At 37.1% G+C, this 19,203-nt stretch overlaps 1 protein-coding gene across 1 annotated transcript in view; it reads left to right on the top strand.

Moving 5' to 3' along the window:
• Nucleotides 1-206: 206 nt before the first annotated feature.
• Nucleotides 207-19,203, top strand: part of CEP78 (centrosomal protein 78kDa) — a 25,920-nt gene continuing 6,923 nt past the window's right edge. Inside the window, exons 1-11 of the mRNA XM_010180543.1 lie at nucleotides 207-459; nucleotides 677-852; nucleotides 1,455-1,527; nucleotides 2,961-3,064; nucleotides 3,849-4,023; nucleotides 6,565-6,678; nucleotides 6,941-7,005; nucleotides 11,278-11,386; nucleotides 13,008-13,143; nucleotides 14,152-14,197; nucleotides 15,905-16,048. Coding sequence (XP_010178845.1) covers nucleotides 207-459; nucleotides 677-852; nucleotides 1,455-1,527; nucleotides 2,961-3,064; nucleotides 3,849-4,023; nucleotides 6,565-6,678; nucleotides 6,941-7,005; nucleotides 11,278-11,386; nucleotides 13,008-13,143; nucleotides 14,152-14,197; nucleotides 15,905-16,048 — 1,395 coding nt within the window. The remainder of the gene's footprint in view (nucleotides 460-676; nucleotides 853-1,454; nucleotides 1,528-2,960; nucleotides 3,065-3,848; nucleotides 4,024-6,564; nucleotides 6,679-6,940; nucleotides 7,006-11,277; nucleotides 11,387-13,007; nucleotides 13,144-14,151; nucleotides 14,198-15,904; nucleotides 16,049-19,203) is intronic.

Genomic DNA, 19,203 nt, shown 5'->3' with positions numbered 1-19,203 from the left:
TACAGGCAGTGTGAGCATCATAAGACATCAATCTTTTAGCTGCCACATCAGTAACATGTGAATGCTATAAAATGTGCATGAATATATTCATGTTTTGGGTATGCATTTGAATTGAGACTGTGTTGTCAAATCAATTATACATTGGAAAAAGTTTATATCTTTTTCTTTCCTCCCTTTTTTAGACACATGCTTATCACAGAAAAGAAATGATTGAGTCAGTCAAAATAAGAAGACAGTGCCTGCTGGATTTCTACTCGCATTATGAACATCTTTGTGCTCTTCAAGGCTCTGTCCCACTGAAAGCTGTGAAGGCTAACCTGGCTCAGAGTGTGCTTGATCTAATTGTAGATCGCATCAAAGCTGCTGATTGGACACCACTTCTGAATGCTATCATGCATAATAGGACTCTGACTTCTATTGGGATAAGAAGCTTTCATCAACAGGGCCTTGGAGAATCAGGTTTGTAGTGATGGCTGTAAAAGGTAAATATGTTGGTGTATGCATGTTAGACTTTGTTGCATAAACTTTTGTGTGACTGAATACATGGGAGTAATTGTAATACCTAAGAAATTATTTCTGTTTAAGAAAAGCAGCAAAAAAGCAAGGTGTCATTATGATTGCTTTTAAGTCAGTAGGGACTGGATTTTACTGATGTGTAATTTTTGTTGTTTACTAGGTGTTGAAAGATATAAAACTTACTTCAGAAGGAGAATGCCCGCAGTTCGGTCAAAAGACTTGACTGGCCAACTATGCAGAGCTCTCAGAGGCTGTCTCAGTATATCAGATGTACTAAAAAATTTAGAACTGCAGGGTTTGCTTCTGAGGGAGAGAGATCTAATACTTTTAACAAAGGTGAGAATATATTAGTATACAAATAAATGGGAAATATGCTTAGAACGTAGAAAAGCATTAACTGAATTTTATAATTATTTGTCACAGACAAGGATGTTCCACTTCCAGGGTATCTTTGTATTATCTATTATAAGAATGATTCTGCTGAAACATTTTGTATTGCTGGATCTGTCAAAGTCATACAACCTTCCCTTGCCCTGATTTGTCGAGGCATATTAGAAAGGTTTTAGCCACATCTCTGCCATGTGTTTGGGGTGTATAACTTACACTTGTGACTGAAACTACTGTGCATGTACATGATAGAAAGGAAGTTGTGGGACACCAAGTAAATGAAAATGGGTCTTCAAAATGTGGTATTGCAACACTCCAGTTCACTTGTGAGTGGCTTCTAGGTTGCTGCTTGTTGCCCATAGGCTGCAGCTCCTCCTGTGCTAAAGAAATGAACCAGCTTAAACCAAGCTTTGTTTTGACCTTCCTCTGAACCCCCTAGAGTTTCTTGTAGGGAGTACAAAATGTTCTTGACAGTTTGGGTGACTTTGTCTTTTCTCTGTCTGTATGTTTGCTTTTCAAGCCAGTTAACAAACATTGGTTTTATTCCGAAGGGCTTGGCCACAGCTTCATCTCTGGAGAGTGTCTCTTTAGCCTACTGCCCAATTGGAGATAGAGGATTAGAAAGTAAGTTCAGAATGAAAAACGTGTAAATATAATTCTCTCTTCTTTAGTTCTTTAAATAGATACATTTCCCAGTATTTCCATTGCTGTCTTAAATTTGTCTTTAGTGGTAAAAATAGCAATCTTCACTTTATTCTGCATGACTTAACAACATTTAAAGACTTGAGTTTCTTCACTTGATGCCAGTAAATAGCCATACTGCCTTATGTTTATACTTCTATTTAAAACAACAGTCATAATATTTGTTTAACGTTAACTCTTTCTTGATAAGTTCATGTTTACATAAGTAAACTGAAATAAAATATGCTATAGCTTGTTCAGATAGTCTTTGCTAAACACACTAGAAATACATTGAATTGGCCAAAAAGTGATAGTGGTTTTTTTTTTTTAGTAGAAGGACATACATGTCTTGAAATGTAACTACCTTCATTGTAAACAGCAAAGTCATTATGTAGCTTGACAGCTGACAGTTCAAGCTTGTTTTAAAGAAAGGAAGTGTACAATTTCATTAACAATTGTTTATTGGGCATTGATTTCAAAATGGAAAATCAAAAGGAACATTTTAATCATATTTTGCTCTGTTACTTCAAAAAAGGAAAAAGTGCTGTACAAGCTCGTAAAAAGTTATATGATGTGTGTGGTGAAGATGCCTTAAAACTACAGCAGTGTCAGAATTGGTTTGCTAAGTTTTGATCTTGAGATTTTGATGTTAAGGATGCACCACACTCAATAAGGCAAATTGAATCTGATAATGACAAAGGCGTTGATCGAATCCAGTTGGCATTCAATGACATGAGGGATTGCTGATAATCTTAACATAAAATTGAGCATTGAAAACCATTTAAAACAACTTGGAGACATTGGGAAACTTGATATTTGCGTACTGCATGAGTTTGAAGAAATTGATCTCACTAAGCGTGTTGACATTTGCGATGAAATGTGAAGAAAATGATCAATTTTTGGAACATATGATAACAGGCGATGACCAATGGATCATCCACAACAATGAGGAATGAAAAAGGCTGTGGAGCAAGTGTGCTGAACCTGCTCAAAGCACTTCACAAGCAGATATTCACCAAAGGAAGGTTGTGCTGCCAGTCTGGTGGGATTTCAAGGGCATTGTGTATTTTGCATTGCTTCCAAGGAACCAGACCATTAATTCGGACACAATATAGTTTAATGAAGTTTTTGTTTCCCATGAAAAATTTGCCTTTCATTTACCTAGGAAAAAAAAACGCAGTTGCTTTTCGGGCAACCCAATATAGTCTTAGAACTTTTAAAATATAGTTGAAATATACTTTATTTTGACACTAGTTCATTGTCAAGGCTTTTGCCTATGCAGATTGGTTTAGCTTCTTAATATGGCAGTGAAAAAGTATGTTCTGATAATCTAGCTGTAGTGTGTGTAGATGACATGCATGCTTTTGTTTCTTCAGCAATCCTTCAGAGTGTGAAGAATTCAGCTACTATCAGATATGTAAACTTCACAGGATGTAGCCTTACATGGCGAGGGGCAGAGCTTCTAGCAAAAGTACTAAAGGTAATTTAATCGCCTTCCTTAGAACCAGATGTTTCTAAGAATTTAAATCCATTTGATATTTTTTTTTCTTTTGGTTTCAAGCTCTAAAACCGTCAAGGCACTTTGTGAGCAGCATATATGAGTACTGAACTTAAATATGTGAATAGTCCTTCTGAAATTTGTGACTCAGTATGCTAAAACCAGCTTAGTTTACTGGTGTGGGATTTAGATACGGTATTTCCTAGTAAACATCAGTTAAACAAATAGCAGTTCAACACTGATGTATTTTCTTTAAATGAGAATTAGGGCTGTAAATATCTTGACAACTGTTTTGGGGAGCACTTCTTTCATTGTCACAAATTTTGAAAAATATCTGAAATATTCTTAAGCATTGGGTAAGAATAATTGAGTTTGTAGTTCAGAAGCTACTAATTAACTGATTAGTAAGGTTGTTACAATATTCTAATTAATATTAACATTGGTTTGCATGAAAGCACATAATTTCATGGTGTGTATTTCACATTCAAGATGCATTGAAAGTGTCTGTTTGCCAAAAGAAGGTAAGGTGTTTTGTAGTCGTATTTAATAATTTCCATTGCAAATTAGATTATCAGAACAAACATGACTTAAATGTAATGCTTAGAAATTACTTGTATTTCTTGAACTCAGAAATGGTATACCTGTGTTTCTTACATCAGCACTCAAGCCTCTAAACATCAGTTACAAACAAAGATGACTTGTGATCTTCTTGTCATCAGTAATGGCTTTGACTTTGCACGTGGTAACAGCTTCTTTGTTTGCAAAGCATCAGGCAATGAGAAGATATGGTGAAGCTTGGGCTGAAAGCCTACGTTACAGGAGACCTGACCTTGACTATATGACTGGCTTGAGGCGGATTACTTTCAACTGTAACATACTTGTTGGAGATCGAGGAGCAAGTGCCTTTGCAGACTGTCTAGGAGAGGACCTTTGGCTAAAAGGTACTGTGAAATACTGACTTCTAAGATACAATAGTGACAGGCAGAAGACTTAAAATTGTCAGTAATAGCGAATGTAGCCTGAAGGACAACTCATTATTTAGCTACAAAAGAGTAATCTTTTTATTTATTCATAAATTTCTCTTTCTGAGTTTTCAAAGTGTCTGAATACTATTGTGTCATCTAGTATTGTCCTCTGGCATTTTTGAGAAGTAATTTGTTCTACAGCCTATCTGTACAAAAAAAAATAAATTATTAATGTTGGTGATGAAAGTCATAGCATTCTGTAGATGGAATCAAATACTTGCCTGTTGAAATTGTTTTACAGTTTGAGCCCAGTGTACAGATAACGTGTACTGATGCAAGAGGATCAGATTAAACAAATACTTAAGCAACCTAGACACACAGAAGTCCATAGACCCCGCTGGGATCCATCCACAAGTGCTGAGGGAGCTGCCTGATGTAATTTTGAGGCCACTTAATCTTTGAAGGATCATGTTGATTGAGAGGAGTGCCTGAGAACTTGGGGACAGCAAATACCACTCCTGTCTTCAAGAAGGCTGAGAATAAGGACCAGGGAACTACAGGCCAGTCAGCCTTACTTTGGATCCCTGTGAAGGTGGGGATGTGCTGCCATCCAGAGGGAGCTCAGCAGGCTGGAGAAATGGGCTGATGTGAACATCATGAAGTTTAACAAAAGGAAGTGCAAAATCTTGCACCTGAGCAGGAGTAATCCTGTGCAGTAGAACATGCTACAAGCTGTGTGACTGGGAAGTAGCTTCTCAGAAAGGGTCCTGGAGGTCAGCAGGCTGACCATGAAGTGCCTTTGTGGCAAATAAGGCCAGTGATATCCTGGAGTGCATTAGGCGGAGACTTGCAAGCAGGAGGTGATTCTTCCTCTCTACTCAGCACTGGAGAGGCCAGACTGGGGCTCCCCTGTACAGGACAGAGCTGCAGCAAAAGGAAAGTGTCCAGTGAAGGACCACTGAGATGATGATGAAAGGATGAAAGCAACTCTTATTTTGGAAAATGCTAAGGGAACCGGGACTGTTTAACCTGGTTAAGAGAAGGCTCAGGGTGGGTCTCATCAAGGTACACAAACATCTGAAGGGAAGCTGTAAAGAAGATGAAGAAGATAGAGCCAGGCTCCTTCCAATGGTGCCTGGTGACAGGGCAAGAGGAAATGGGCACTAACTGAAACACTGGAGGTTCCTCCTAAACATGAGGAAACACTTTATTACTGTAAGAGTGACCAAACACTGACATGGGTTGCCAATACCGGTGGTAGATTCTTCATCCTTGGAGGTCTTTCAGAGCTGTCTGGACACAGTACTGGGTAACTGGCTTTAAGTGAGCCTTCTGTGCCCTTGTGGCCAAGAAGGCCAATGGCATCCTGGGGTGTATCAGGAGGGGGTGGTCAGTAGGTCGAGAGAGGTTCTCCTCCCCCTCTACTCTGCCCTGGTGAGACACATCTGGAATATTGCGTCCAGTTCTAGGCCACTCAGTTCAAGAAGGACAGGGAACTGCTGGAGAGGGTCCAGCGTAGGGCTACAAAGATGATTAAGGGAGTGGAGCATCTCCCTTATGTGGAAAGGCTGAGGAAGCTGGGTCTCTTCAGTTTGCAGAAGAGGAGACTGAGGGGAGACCTCAGTAATGTTTATAAATATATAAAGGTTGAGTGTCACGAGGATGAAGCCAGGCTCTTCTTGGTGACAAACAATGATAGGACAAGGGGTAACGGGGACAAACTGGAACACAGAAGGTTCCGCTTAAATTTGAGAAGAAACTTCTTGTCAGTGAGGGTGACAGAGCACTGGACCAGGCTGCCCAGAGAGGTTGTGGAGTCTCCTTCTCTGGAGACATTCAAAACCCGCCTGGACGCCTTCCTGTGTAACCTCATCTAGGTGTTCCTGCTCCGGCAGGGGGATTGGACTAGATGATCTTTTGAGGTCCCTTCCAATCCCTAACGTTCTGTGATTCTGTGATTCTTCTTGAGCAGGGGAGTTTGACAAGATGACATCCAGAGGTCCTTTTCAACCTCAACTATTCTGTCATACTGTCTGTGCATAACATGAAATAAATGCCAAAGCCATGATAGTTCTATTTCATGGCAACCACCTAACTTACTGATGTGTGCAAGCAATGACCTTGTAGAAGCATTGACTCAAACTTTTTTAGACATAAGTTCTGTGTTTGTACATACAAGGTTACCTCAGGCGGTTGAATTAATTGGTGCCTGGGAATGTTGTATCTACTGGGAAATTGTCAAGAACAGTGACTTAACTATGATTTTTATATACCTTTGCAGTTGTTTAGCAGTTATTTCTTAATGTTGATTTATGGTACTGATTTGAATTACTGGTTTTATTCTCTGAAAGTAATAGTCTTGTTTTTACACATGGCTGTTCTTTTTATATCCTCTCTTCTCATGTGTCATGTTCTGTGAAATGGAGATTTTCAGCAAGTGTGGATTAATTGTATTAGATACTGACTACAGATTACGCCACTGAGTATATTATTTTTTTACCTTCTTAAACATTTTAGCACTTGATTTGCAACAGTGTGGAATATCCAGTGAAGGAGCAAGGTCGTTATTAGATGCTCTTCGAACTAATACAACATTAGTGATACTTGACATAAGAAAAAATCCATTAATTGGTATGTATCTGTATCTACCTATGTCCTCTTTCTTCTTCTTGTTTTTTTGTTTGCTTGCTTGTTTGTGTTTTTTTTTCCCCCAGTAACCCTGGGAGGAAAAATAAACCAATTTTAAGGAAACCTGCAAATTATTTTGCTAAACATTTTTAAAATGGGGCGAGTAGGCTAGGTAATGTATACTACTTATTTAATAATCTATTTTTTTGCATAAATACTTGTCTCATACAGGAAATTCTTAACAAGATATCTTAATTCGTTCTAGATCATGTTGTGATGAAAGACATTATTGAAAGAGTTCTTATGAATGGAAATAGTGCTAATTCAGAGGTATGTGTTAGGCATTTTGGAGTGGCTTTCTGGTTTTCTTGTGGCTGTCATTGCATTTTTTTTTTATAGGGCAACTTTGTTCAGAATGAATCTGAAACCTATTCTAGTTATAAACAGAAGTCTGACTCTTGAACAGTTCAAAAAGCAAACAAATACTATTAAGGGAAAAACTAAAAACACTAGCAGCAACATGATATTGTATTGGGCATTTTGTAGATTTTCTTACGTGATTTTAATATATAACATAATAAAACCAGGATATCCACTTAAAGAAGAATGGACATGTGTGTGCATACTTGGATATTACCACAGAACATTAAGTAAATATTGCTGCTGAACTTCTGAAAGGCTTTCTATTACATATGTCGTGTTAACATGGTAATGATAACTTTTAATTAAAAAGAAAAGGAAATTGCAATTTAAAATTTAAAACCTTATTTATTTTGAAACTTATTTTTTGTCAGTAATTTACATAGTTAACATTTTTTGAGTTGCTCAAGACTATCCTTTCTGATGCTAACCATCTAAGAAACCAGAATTTAGTGGAGTACCCTTGCCATCTTTATCTAATAGTCCATAGAGAGATTACAGTAATGTGCATAAATTGAATATCTAGACCATTTATGATTAGTTAAACTGTTTTGTGTTTATAACACAGAAACTGGATTCAGTTACCAAAGGAGAGAGTAAACAAATGAATGTACTCTTGTTCTTGTTTTCACAGAGCTGCAACAATCTGAGTTCCTTTTTTTTGAACTTACTGTTCTTTTGGTTTTGAAAAGGCTTAAAAGTCAGAGCTGTGGATCTGCAGGGAGCATCTAATAAACTGAGAAGTTTGTGTGTAGAATTCCTTGAGGATTAACACAGTTCCCCATTTCAATTTCTTGAAGACTTTTTTGGGAAAAATTGAGGTTGGTTGTCAAGGAAGTACTATTTCTCCTTGGCAGATGCAGTCAACACTTGCAAAACATTGCAGGGATCACATGAAAATAGCATCTGCCTGGAGATACTCAAGACGATTTGAAAGTGAAACTGTGAAAAGTCTGGGAAACCTCCCATGTACTTAGAGATCACTCAGCTAGAGACATTTGTTTTATATTCATCCAGATAGCACAGTTATCTTAAGTCTTCTTGGCAATGCTAGTAGTTCTTCATACCTTGTTAGTAATATGAATGAAAAAGGACAAGCACCAGCTTGCTAAGTAACGTTACTTTTCCACAAATAAAAACAGCCAAGATCCTTTGTTTTGTAAGCTCTGAGAGTAGGCTGTTGTAAATAACATTTGCTGTTTTTTGTGGGAACAGTGCAGACACTCAAAAAGGGATAGTTCACCTTGTTAGCAAAATGAAAGTAAACATTTGATGTTGAGGTTGTTGGTGTTGTTTTGAAATGGAAATATTTACTCTCCTAATCTAGGATTTACGGTTGGTTTTAAGCTCAGTTACACAAGCCTGGATGTTATGAAGAGAAAAACAGTTGAGTTTCTTTGAGGTAGTGTCTTGATGTGCTGTATATTGGAAGTCACCAATATGGAGTTTTGTTTTGTTGTGGGTGGGTGTTGGTGGTGTGTTGTTTTGTGGTTTTTTGTTGTTTTTTTTTAAGGAGTCAAATCTTGGGAATTAATTAGTAAATTTTTAGAGGTGTTACTGAAGAGAGTCACTAAGCTCTGTGGCAGTGAACTGCAAGGACTTTTCTTCAGCCAGTAGTCAAAACAGCTGCATGATTTAAAAAAAAAAACCAACAATGTGCAAGTAAAAACAATTTAAAAGTGTATTTGTGAGAGTCCTAATGACATATTCTGAATTCTGGCTATAACTAACACTCTGTTGCTTTCTATTTTTAACAAGTTTTAGCATAATACAAAAATTTCAGTTATTTTTCAGATTATCCATGATTTTTTAATGGAGAATCCATTATAGACTAAGTTTACAAATCTAAAGAAGCACTGTTTGTTTCTTGTAGCTTAAGCTTGTCAAACAGAATAAAGTCAGTCGGTGTGTACATTGCTTCCTTTTGTCATCTGTGTACTGCCTCCAAAACTGTGACATTTTAAAGGAATGCGCTGGTCCATTTTTGTAGTAGGGAAAACATTGGTGTCTGTCTTTAAAATTATTTAATTTAGTAGGGATTTTTTTTCTTTCACCTGTTAGAGTTGCTAGAGATCTGGATTTCATATTGACAGGAATTAAAAAAATAAATTTGACTAAGTTTAGCCTATGTTTAGAGATTTCTTGAACACAAGATGCAAGATTTAATTTTCTGTGTGAAACTAACCTGTTGCTTACTCTTTCAGCAAGTAGCCTAACTCATACTGTATCTCACCCACAGATAACTAAGGAGTTGCATGGATGATCATCCCTAGTATTGCCTCCAGTTTTATCTACCTCTAGTTTCAGCTTTTTATCCTGCCAAAAGCTAACTGTCATAATTTTCGGAAGTAAAACTCAGTAAAGTGTCCTATTTGTTTATGTCTGAGAAGTGACAGAGCAGAGCTGCATTGTGTACCATATCATTGTGGTACCTATACAACTCCATGGCTTTGCTTATGCAGTAAATCTGTTAAGGTGCTGCTGTGATGCTTTACAAAGAGAACTCTCGTGGGCTTTTGACTGGCCTCATCATAGTAAGCCACCATAACTATAAAAGTTCATACATTGGCTGCAGCAAATACACTACAATGTATTTGCTTACTTGGATACTAGTTGCAGCAGCCCTTCTGTCCTGTTCTGCATAAAAACTAGTTGTTTCTCTTTGCTTTTCAATAGCATGTAGGTGCTTGCCTTCTGGATTGGGTTTTCAAGTTTGCAAGAAGAGCTGCTTCCTGCTAATTGATGCCTTTAAATTTGGTGGGCAGCTAAAACAAAGGAAAGTTTTAGTATCCTAGCAGCACTGTGTAGCTAGTATAGTGGATTGTAATCATAGATAAGTTTTTGTGTCATGTTTTTGTATGTAATGATATTGTGTAATAGATGGTGAAAGTTTCTGTAGATTCTGAGAGAGGCTGAACAACTTAAAGGGAAAATCCTCAAGAAATCTATAAAACAAGTTACTTCCACAGTCAACTCAAGGAGTTAGTCATTTTTCAACACTGTTAATATGTTTGCTGTCTTTATACTTAGATGTGCAACACAAGCAAGCACCTAGAAAAGAGACAGACTACTGAGTTAGGTGAACTTTCAGTTTAAAATAGTATAGCTGCTCTTTTATATGTATAGTAAAACAAAATTAAGATACTCTTGCTCTTAGATGTTTACAGTTTAATTTTACTTTTTCTATCTGTTTTTTAGTTTAAAATTAGCAATACACTTGTCTCAGGAGTGGATCCAGGAAAACTTATACAAGGATTATTTGAATCTATAGTTGTTTGTTTATTTTTTCTTGTCCATGATAAACTTGGACTAAACTTGCTTAATTAGAGCACAGTAGTAGCATTTTAATCTTACCTGTGCATTAGGTGGGAATAACTTTGGCATATTGTTCCTAGCACTCTGATGTGGGGTTTAGGGCTGTCTGAGATAAGCTTTGTGTTAATATCAACTGCATTTCCTTTGATGGCTGCTTCAGTGCGTGTATTAACTTGTACTAACTATAGCTTGTTGTGCACTGAAAAATAAGTGACAGTGTAACTGAAGAATATCTACCTGGAATAACAAAACATCTTCTGGGGAACGGGAACCTTTAAGAATAGAGCTGTTATTGTAAGGAAATGTAGAACAGCAATTGCCTTTGATAATCACTGTGTCTTAATTTTAGTTTCGAGGGTTTTACTATGTAAGGCTGAGTTTTCATTACATATAGTGAAAATTACACTTAATATTTTTTTAAAGTACTAACTTTACTGATAATACAAAATCATGTGAGGGAAGCATTTATTACTTAGGATAACTTTGACCTGAGACAGTCATTCCTAGCAAGCCAGCTTTCTGAGAATGAAATGTGAAAGCCAGTTTCCTTTTTATAGGGTTGATGCCATTTTTTTTACTATAAAAGGAGAAATGTTTTGCACAGGAGAAAGGAAAATATTGGGTGGGATATTATAGTGGTGTTCTGGGAACACTTTCTGATAATATAGTGCTCAGACTCGCACTGATACTGTGTTTGAATTGGGGCTGTGTGGGATTCTTGTTTTTCCTTAATTTTACAGTTTATTAAGTTTTCCATAATTCGCAGTGTTCTCCATATACCTGACAAAAACTCTTCTAATGTTAAATGAGCACCTCTCTAAATATCAGTTACTAAGATAATTTGTCTTTCTTTAAAAACATTTCCAGTATAAGTGGCTGACGTCTCCATCTTCCAAGGATACTTTGAAAACTAGACCAAAGAAGAAAACTATTGTCCTAGGAAGCAGTCGAAAAGGAAAAGCTACTATTCGCATTGGTAATACTGTCTTTATTTTCTTTGACTATAGGAAATTTTGTCTTCAAAATAATCTTTTAATGTTAAAGAGTTTAATTATAAAAATATATGATGTGTCTAAATGTCGGTGTTTTGCAGAATACTTGTCTTCAAAAAAATTTCAGAAAAATTCAATAATGTGTCTTCTACCATCAGCAGTTTCTGTAGTAAACTTGCTCTTATTTTTATGACTGCTAGATAAGTGGCTGGAAAAATGCTGACTTATGTGGAAGCATTGCATGTATTTATTCTGAGTGCCTCCTCTCCACAAGCATTCACTTCTAGGAAGCTTGGTGGTAGTAAGTTGCCTAGTTCTTCTGATGTTGTAACCTTTGTGTAGCAGACTGTTCTCTGCTGGTACAAACAAGTGTGCATTTTTTTACTGGTGTACAAAATGATCTCAGATTTTTTTTAAATTTCATGTAAACTTATTATAAATAGTATGTTTAAAATAACATAGGTATCTTGAATATTTACTGATAGCTGCCGTGCACTAAGTGCTTTTCAGTTAAGTTACTAAAAATTTCACTGTAATTCATTTGGCTGTCTTTAATCTTTGCTCTAGTTATCTGGAAGCAGAGAGGTAAGCATAAATCAAATTGAAATCTTTCTAGAAATGGTGAATGAAGAAGAAAATGCCTGACTTAAATATAGTTTTGTTTTTTTTTGTTTTGATTTGAGTGTTTGTTTTGGTTTGTTTGGGTTTTGTTTTTAAAGAGAGGGAGGGAGTCAAGAGGTAAAAACTACTCTATCCTGTTTGCTTGTGAGAATGAACTGAAATTTAGAATCCCATTACCACAGTTATGCATTTCTATACCATTACCAAAATAGTTGTTTTATTGGTCTCAGAGAAACAATAACCTGGGTTCTCACTAGTTTAACTGTATGAAATACTAGATGAACAGTTTTCTGGGCATGTTGGTTTCTGACTTACACAGAACCTGAGGCAGAGTAATCATCCACACCAGGGATTTATTCTAGATCTACCAGAGTAATCATCCACACCAGGGATTTATTCTAGATCTACTTTGAGTGATAGTGTGTGAGTTAAACAGCAACAAAAGACTGATCATGACTTTTCATTATTATTTTTGGTAAGTAAAGATATTGCTGGTGTTCTGTAGAAGCAGTCAACACAAGCAGCAGCTTTGGCTTCAAGCATTTTGCATTACAAAACCAAGATTCTTCACACTAAAGCCACTAGAGGGCAATTTGAAGCACATAGATAGCCTTACTGTCTATGTGGACTCTATAAGCTCCCACCTGAGACAGCGGAATTAAGTATCTGAAATTAGTAATGTGAATAAAAAATAGCTCTTTAGCTACAAAACTGCTTTCATTTTTTGAATAACAGAGTGTCTTACTTACATTGGCCTAACATAGCAGATAATTATACCAGCTTATAATTGCAAGCAGGTAAGCTGTGCACCCCTCTTTTTGAGAAGCAAAACAAAAGTTTTTGAACACCTTGTGAAAGGTAGATTTTCTGCAGTCCCTTTCATATCATAGGAGATTTTACTTATGAATAGTGAGCTGTTAATTTGTACGTAAATAACTAGGTATAATGAATTCTCTTTTCTCCTATTACTGCTTTTCAATACAGGACTACCATCTAAAAAGTCCATAAGTCCTGGGGAAAAAAAAGTGTCTGTGAAAGATAGTTACTCACCAAAACCACTACCACCAGGCACAAAAGGCTTCCTTCCTTGGCGGACTGCAGAACGTGCAAGGAGATGCAGGTAAGCTTTTCAAAGTACAAGGGAAAATATTAAAGAATAAAACCTGCATGATAAATATAGTGAAGAGTAGTGTTAGGTTTTTTTAAGATGCGTATTTGAATGTTACACACAGAATTTCATATTGTATCCTTATTTTTTTTTGTTTTTTTTTTTTACATGAAGTTTGAGGATGTTACATAAATTCTGTTCCAGTAAGCTTTTTAAATACACAAAAAGGTATAATTTGATGTCCATAAGAATATTCAGGTGTAGCAAAACTGCCCCCCCACAACCAAACCCAACTTGCTTGCTTGATCTTTTGTTACTAATGATTTATCAGACTTATCATAGCTGAAGATGCAATTTAGTTTTCTAAGCATGTAGTATAGTTGATTTCACATTCAGTTTGATGTGTCTGGGTATTTTTTACACCTCTTATTTCTCCTCCATCTCCCCCAATGCAAACATAGTTATCGTGAACAGCTAAGCTCTGTAATGTAAAATTAAAAAAAAATTATTATACATGGAAGCCATTGTATTGTTATCATGTTTCCTTTTGAAGCAGTGTTTGGTGGTATTGATTTTTCTGGTTTTTTTTTTTCTGTGTTTTTTGTTTGTTTGTTTTTTAATGTATTCCCTAGACCTTGACGTCTCAAAATGGAGGCAATATTGAATATTTAAACAAATAATTACTTAATGCTCTATCATAACTATTTTTATTAAACATATTTTTCAAAATGCTGAACACTAAATTCTCCTGTTGACTTTAGTTCTTCATAATCAACTAAGCAATATGCCTATTGAAGATATTAATGTTGGCATCCAGTAATGTTACTCTAATTGATGGTAAGTACGAGTACTAATAGAACAAAATGAGGATGTAATGAGTGTTAAAGGGATGCAATGAAGTGTCTGATGCTCTTCGTACTCTTAGTGCTTCACCTGTCCTATAATCCTTTGCTTGGAAATTAAAGTTATGCTGACATTACAAACTTTACTTTTCTCAAAAGTGTTTTTTTCTAACTTTAGAGGGGGACCACTGGATAGGTCTGAAGAATTACCAGTGAGGATTCAGGTACTCTTTCTTTCATATGATGGTTTATTTAATAGATGGATGCCTGAAAAAAAGATAAAAGTGTTCTCAACAGAATCCTTTTGTCTAAAAGTTAACACTGGAGCATACTGGTAAAGTTTCTGTCTCTTAGAAGTGCAAAATAATCGTTTTCATCAGCATTTGGTTGAAACTTCTCTGATACTTCATTTACTTCATTTCTGTATTGGTGTGTTTTGATTTCTTAGCGTTTTGAGCAAGCTGGTTTGGAGTATGGGCACAGTCCTCCAGAGGTAATAAGGAGAATTAACAGTATTTTTCTCTGAAAGGTTCTGCTCCCCTCTTCCTCTCTTTCCTTCTTTTTGTTTTTGGTCTACATACTTGTGTTTGTACCCATTTGTGAACTGCTGTAGTAAACATATAAGCAGATTGGAAAAAAAAATTCCCTTCTTTCGTCTTGCTGTTTAACATCTCATTTCCATCTTCCCTCCCTCCCCAACCACCAGACAAAAGCTGGAGAAGTATGTTAGTGTGTTAAATTAAGAAATATTCTTATAGTTTTATACATGTATATTGACTAACTTTAGCTAGGAATCAATGGCTGCGTAAGGATAATAGGATTTTAGTCTGTCTGAGGCCCACTTTGCTGGCTCTGCCTTGTGAGATGGAGACATAGGTAAGAAGTTAATGAATCACCCTACTCAGACCAACTTGAGGAGTCAGGCTTTGTGAAAACAAAAGCACAGGAGTCTGAAAGATAAGAAGACTCCATGAAGACACAGCTTAAGTGACTATTCCTCAGACCACTGGAAGACCATTCCGCGTGCTAATCCACCGTGCACAATTACTATGCAGATACTCTAGTTACGAGAAATGCGTATATGTGAACTTTATACTGGAAGTGAAATACATATGTAAACTTTTAGTGTCACAAATATGTATGCGTAAGGCACAGATAAGCTACTGGCAACTGCTAGTACTTCGAGCATTCAATTTATGAAATGGTACATGTATGCTCTCAGTGCTGAATTAAAGAATGTCTTGCTTTCTAACTCCTACAAACTGGTCTTGGAAAGTTATTGAGCCGATATTTCGGTAACAATGCAAGGGGCTGATGGTTGCTGAAGCCAGCACACATTCCCTTCTTTGGTGCAGGCTTCCCACGGGCTGCAGTCTTTCAGAGAACCCTGCTTTGGCACAGGCTGTCCATGGGCTGCAGCTTCTTCAGCCCATCCCTCTGCTCTGGCACTGAGTCTTCCCTGGGCTGGAGTGCAGGTATTGCCTCCACCATGGAGTTCCTCCTCCAAGTCTGGTGTTCTCTCTCGTCTTTCTCATCTTGTTTGTTCTCTCCTCTTTGCCTATCTGGCATATCTTGCCTTTTCCTAAATAGGCTTTCACTGAGGCACTGCCATCTGAGCTGCAGGGCTCAGCTGTGCCCTGCAGTGGGGTCGGTTGGAGCCGGCTGGAACTGGCTGTGTCTATCACGGGCCCTACAGGCCTCTACTGCTAAATCTTTGCCACATATACCAAATATATGCACAAATATGATTTTAAAATATTGTTTTGTGCTAACTTATTTCAAAACTGCATAGCTGGACAATGTATATGGATCATAAGGGACTCTGGGAAATTATTGCATTTAAATTAATCTTTTGGTACTATTTAATCTCTGATTTTTATTGTACAGTGTAATACTGTGAGTGGTGTCGTTTTCTTTTCTGATGTAATTAGACAGGTATTCCTGTGAAAGTGACAGTAGAAAGCACTTCTGCATCTGAAACCGAACACACAGAAGACTTAGATGGTGTTATTCTTCATCCTAATATGACAAAATCGTTAGATAAGATGAAGATAACAAAATATCAACTATTACAGGTAAGAAGCATCTTCTGTGCCTTAAATGCCACAGAAGGCAAATTATATCAATTTAACCATGTTTTATTCAGAAAATTACAGTTAAGCTAATAACCACTCATGGAGCAGGATTTCTGAGTAACTTTTAATTATTCTGCATTATGTCACACAGGCTTCTGTTTCAAAAGATGTATGTCAAATATGTGCTGAATTTCCGATCTCTGAATAGTCCTAGTGAAGATGTGTACACCATAAGCATATTGTCAAATCAGGGCCATAATAAGGAAGAACTTGCTTAATACACACAGCTGCAATACGTGTAATTTCTCTGTTCCAGTCTTGAATCATAGTTCACAAATCTTTTGTAATTTACTGTTATTTCTGCAAGCTAAAATGCTGTAATGATTGTTGTGTAAAAATAATTTTTAAAATAACTGAAAGTGTGTTGAAGCTCCATTTTATAGTTGAGCTTGGTAACAAACTTTTAAAATCTGTTTTTTTATTATTCCCTCATTCTTTGATAGTTCTAGAAAACTAGCAGTGTGTGACTGAGTACTGCTGCAATTGTCTTGACAGGGAATGTTTTTATGAAAAGAAGGAAAAACAAAGGATGTGTTCCAGTGGATCAGTAATGTTGCTGAGATAATTTAGTGCTATTGTAAAGAAACACCTTCAGGCAGAGTAACTGTGTTTTAGGATTTTAATTTTGTTTAGGGAATCTGCACTGCCTCTAAATGTATGCTGCTGAAAATAAGACCTATAGTCAGTCTGGTTTTGATAGTGGTTGTCATAGAGCACCACAGTGGGTGAATGAACTATTCATGCATATAAATATTAAGACGATATGGAAAGTGAAGTGAAAACTCGGCTTGTTGCAGACTCAGCTTGTTGCAGATCCACATGTAATGTAGAATGACTTAGCATTACTGTGAAAGGTAAAAGGACTGCACAAATAGTGCATAAATAACTACCTGCCTTTTTTTTGTTTTTAAGTTGATGTATACCTTAGGGCTACCATTTTTTCTCTAGAACTTTTGTTCAGGAGGATTTTAAAGGTTTTCACATGTTGCTGGGACTTCAAGTTGTATAGTGGCCTTCTTTTTTGTAGATGATTTCGTATTACTGTTCACATGCAATATGTTGACATTGTGCCGTGTGGTGGCTTCCACACTCTCATCAAGAGAATCATGGAATTCCATGTCACATGCATATCGCCCAAAAAACTTATATGCAGCAAATATGGTGCTTTCAGGAAGCACTTGATTTGTTTATTCTTGGTATTTGGAGAGGGACAAATAGTACTTTTAGGACACACTGCAGAGGCAAACAGTGTTTTGTGGCTTGGGGAAGGGTTGTCATATAGACGTATGTTGTCAGTGTTACCTGTAGTATTACATATAGAGCAACTGTAAAGGAAGGAATAAATTGTAATTAATTTAAGCTTCCTGGGAGGTAAAACTACAGTTTTTAGGAACGTACCCAAACTAGGTTCTGAATTTCCAGTGCTTGTAAATGTCCAGATTTTCCTGACTTTCTGAATTTGAAAACCAAAATACTTGTTTAGGCTATGGTCGCATGTGTGAGGGCACTGTTTAAGCAGTCTGGGACTGTTTCTGTGCCTCACCCATCCTTTTTGTTACATTGATGCAAAGCACAGTTTCATATTATGGCAGAACCTAACCAACATCTTGTCACCTTTGAATTATGAGGTCTATTTCTCCTCTGTCCCTTAGTGCTTCTCTGTTTCTTGATTCAGTCTTTTTATGTATTATATCTTTTTCATGTTTATCTGATCATTAGGTAAGTTGGTTCACTTGCTGGTGTAGAAGAAACTCATGTAGTTCAGCAAGGAGAAGTGCAAAGTCCTGCACCTGGGGAAAAACAATGCCATGCACTAATATATGCTGAGGGGAGACCATCTGGAAAGCAGCTTGGCAGAAAAGGCCCTGGGGTCATGGTGTGCACCAAGTTGAACAGAAGCCAGCCATGTGCCCTTGTGGCAGAGAAGGTGAATAGCATCTGGACTGCGTTAGGAGGAGTATTACTAGGAGGCTGAGGGAGATGATCCTTCCCTTGTACTCAGCACTGTTGAGGCCACACCTGGAGTGCTGTGTCCAGTTCTGGGCTCCCCAGTACAAGAGAGACATGGGCATACTGGAGAGAGTCCAACGAAGAGCAACAAGGATGGTTAAAGGACTCGTGTCTCTCCTGTGAGGAAAGGCTGAGAGAGCTGGGACTGTTCAGCCTGGAGAAGAGAAGGCATCTTATTAATATATATATAAATAACTGAATGGAGGGTGCAAAGAGGACAGAGCCAGAATGTTTTCTTTGGTGCCCAGTGGCAGGACAAGAGATAATGGGCATAAGCTGAAACACAGGAGGTTCCCTCTGAGCATCAGCAAACACTTTTCACTGTGCGGGTGACTGAGCACTGGATTAGCTTTGTTGTTGCCAGTCTAGGGATCTTAGGAATGGCCTTCACTGGACAGTGGTGACAGGTGCATAGTCTTCACTCTGGGTGGTTGTCACTGGGGCAGATATATCTAGAATATTTTAGAACCTACATCTTTGAAGCAGATGCAGAAGTCCTTTGCATCCTACAAGACCTGTGAGGACCTCTTTGCATCTGTAGAAAGGTTATTTTAACTATGTGTTCTGTTGCACACCAGTCTTTTCAGTTGATTTCTTCTATGAAGTGCAGCAGTATTTTTGACAGTAAACAAAGGATTTCAGTACTGTTTGGATCTTTACTGCTCTGTAGAACTGACTGATAAGGTGTATACAAAAAAGCAGTGTCCTATGTTGTGTGTATGTACTTGTATACGAGGTGTACAGAGAAATGAAGAAGCTTTGTATACTCTTAATTCGCATAGGTTATCCTCTGAAAAATAGAAGACTGTGTTTTCATTTGTTCTTCCACTTCAGATGCTGTAATTAGAGGTGATAATGCTCTGCTATGATTACAAGAATATCATGGTGATTGCTTATCAAATCCTGACTACTGTTCACTGAAATGGAGAGATTCACTACTTAGAACTAAAAGTTAAAATACAAGTGTAGGCATCTCATTAATAAGACTAGAATATATTTGTATAGATGTTTGTTTTTTGTTGTTAATTCAACACTAGGCTTCTTAACTTGCTCAAACAGCTTTGTATACAATACAATACAATTTT

This window comes from Mesitornis unicolor, unplaced genomic scaffold, assembly GCF_000695765.1.
Source record: "Mesitornis unicolor isolate BGI_N332 unplaced genomic scaffold, ASM69576v1 scaffold21443, whole genome shotgun sequence".
NCBI classification, from domain to species: Eukaryota; Metazoa; Chordata; class Aves; order Mesitornithiformes; family Mesitornithidae; genus Mesitornis; species Mesitornis unicolor.
Note: the sequence above shows the minus strand (reverse complement) of the source record. Positions and strands in the feature narration are given on the sequence as shown.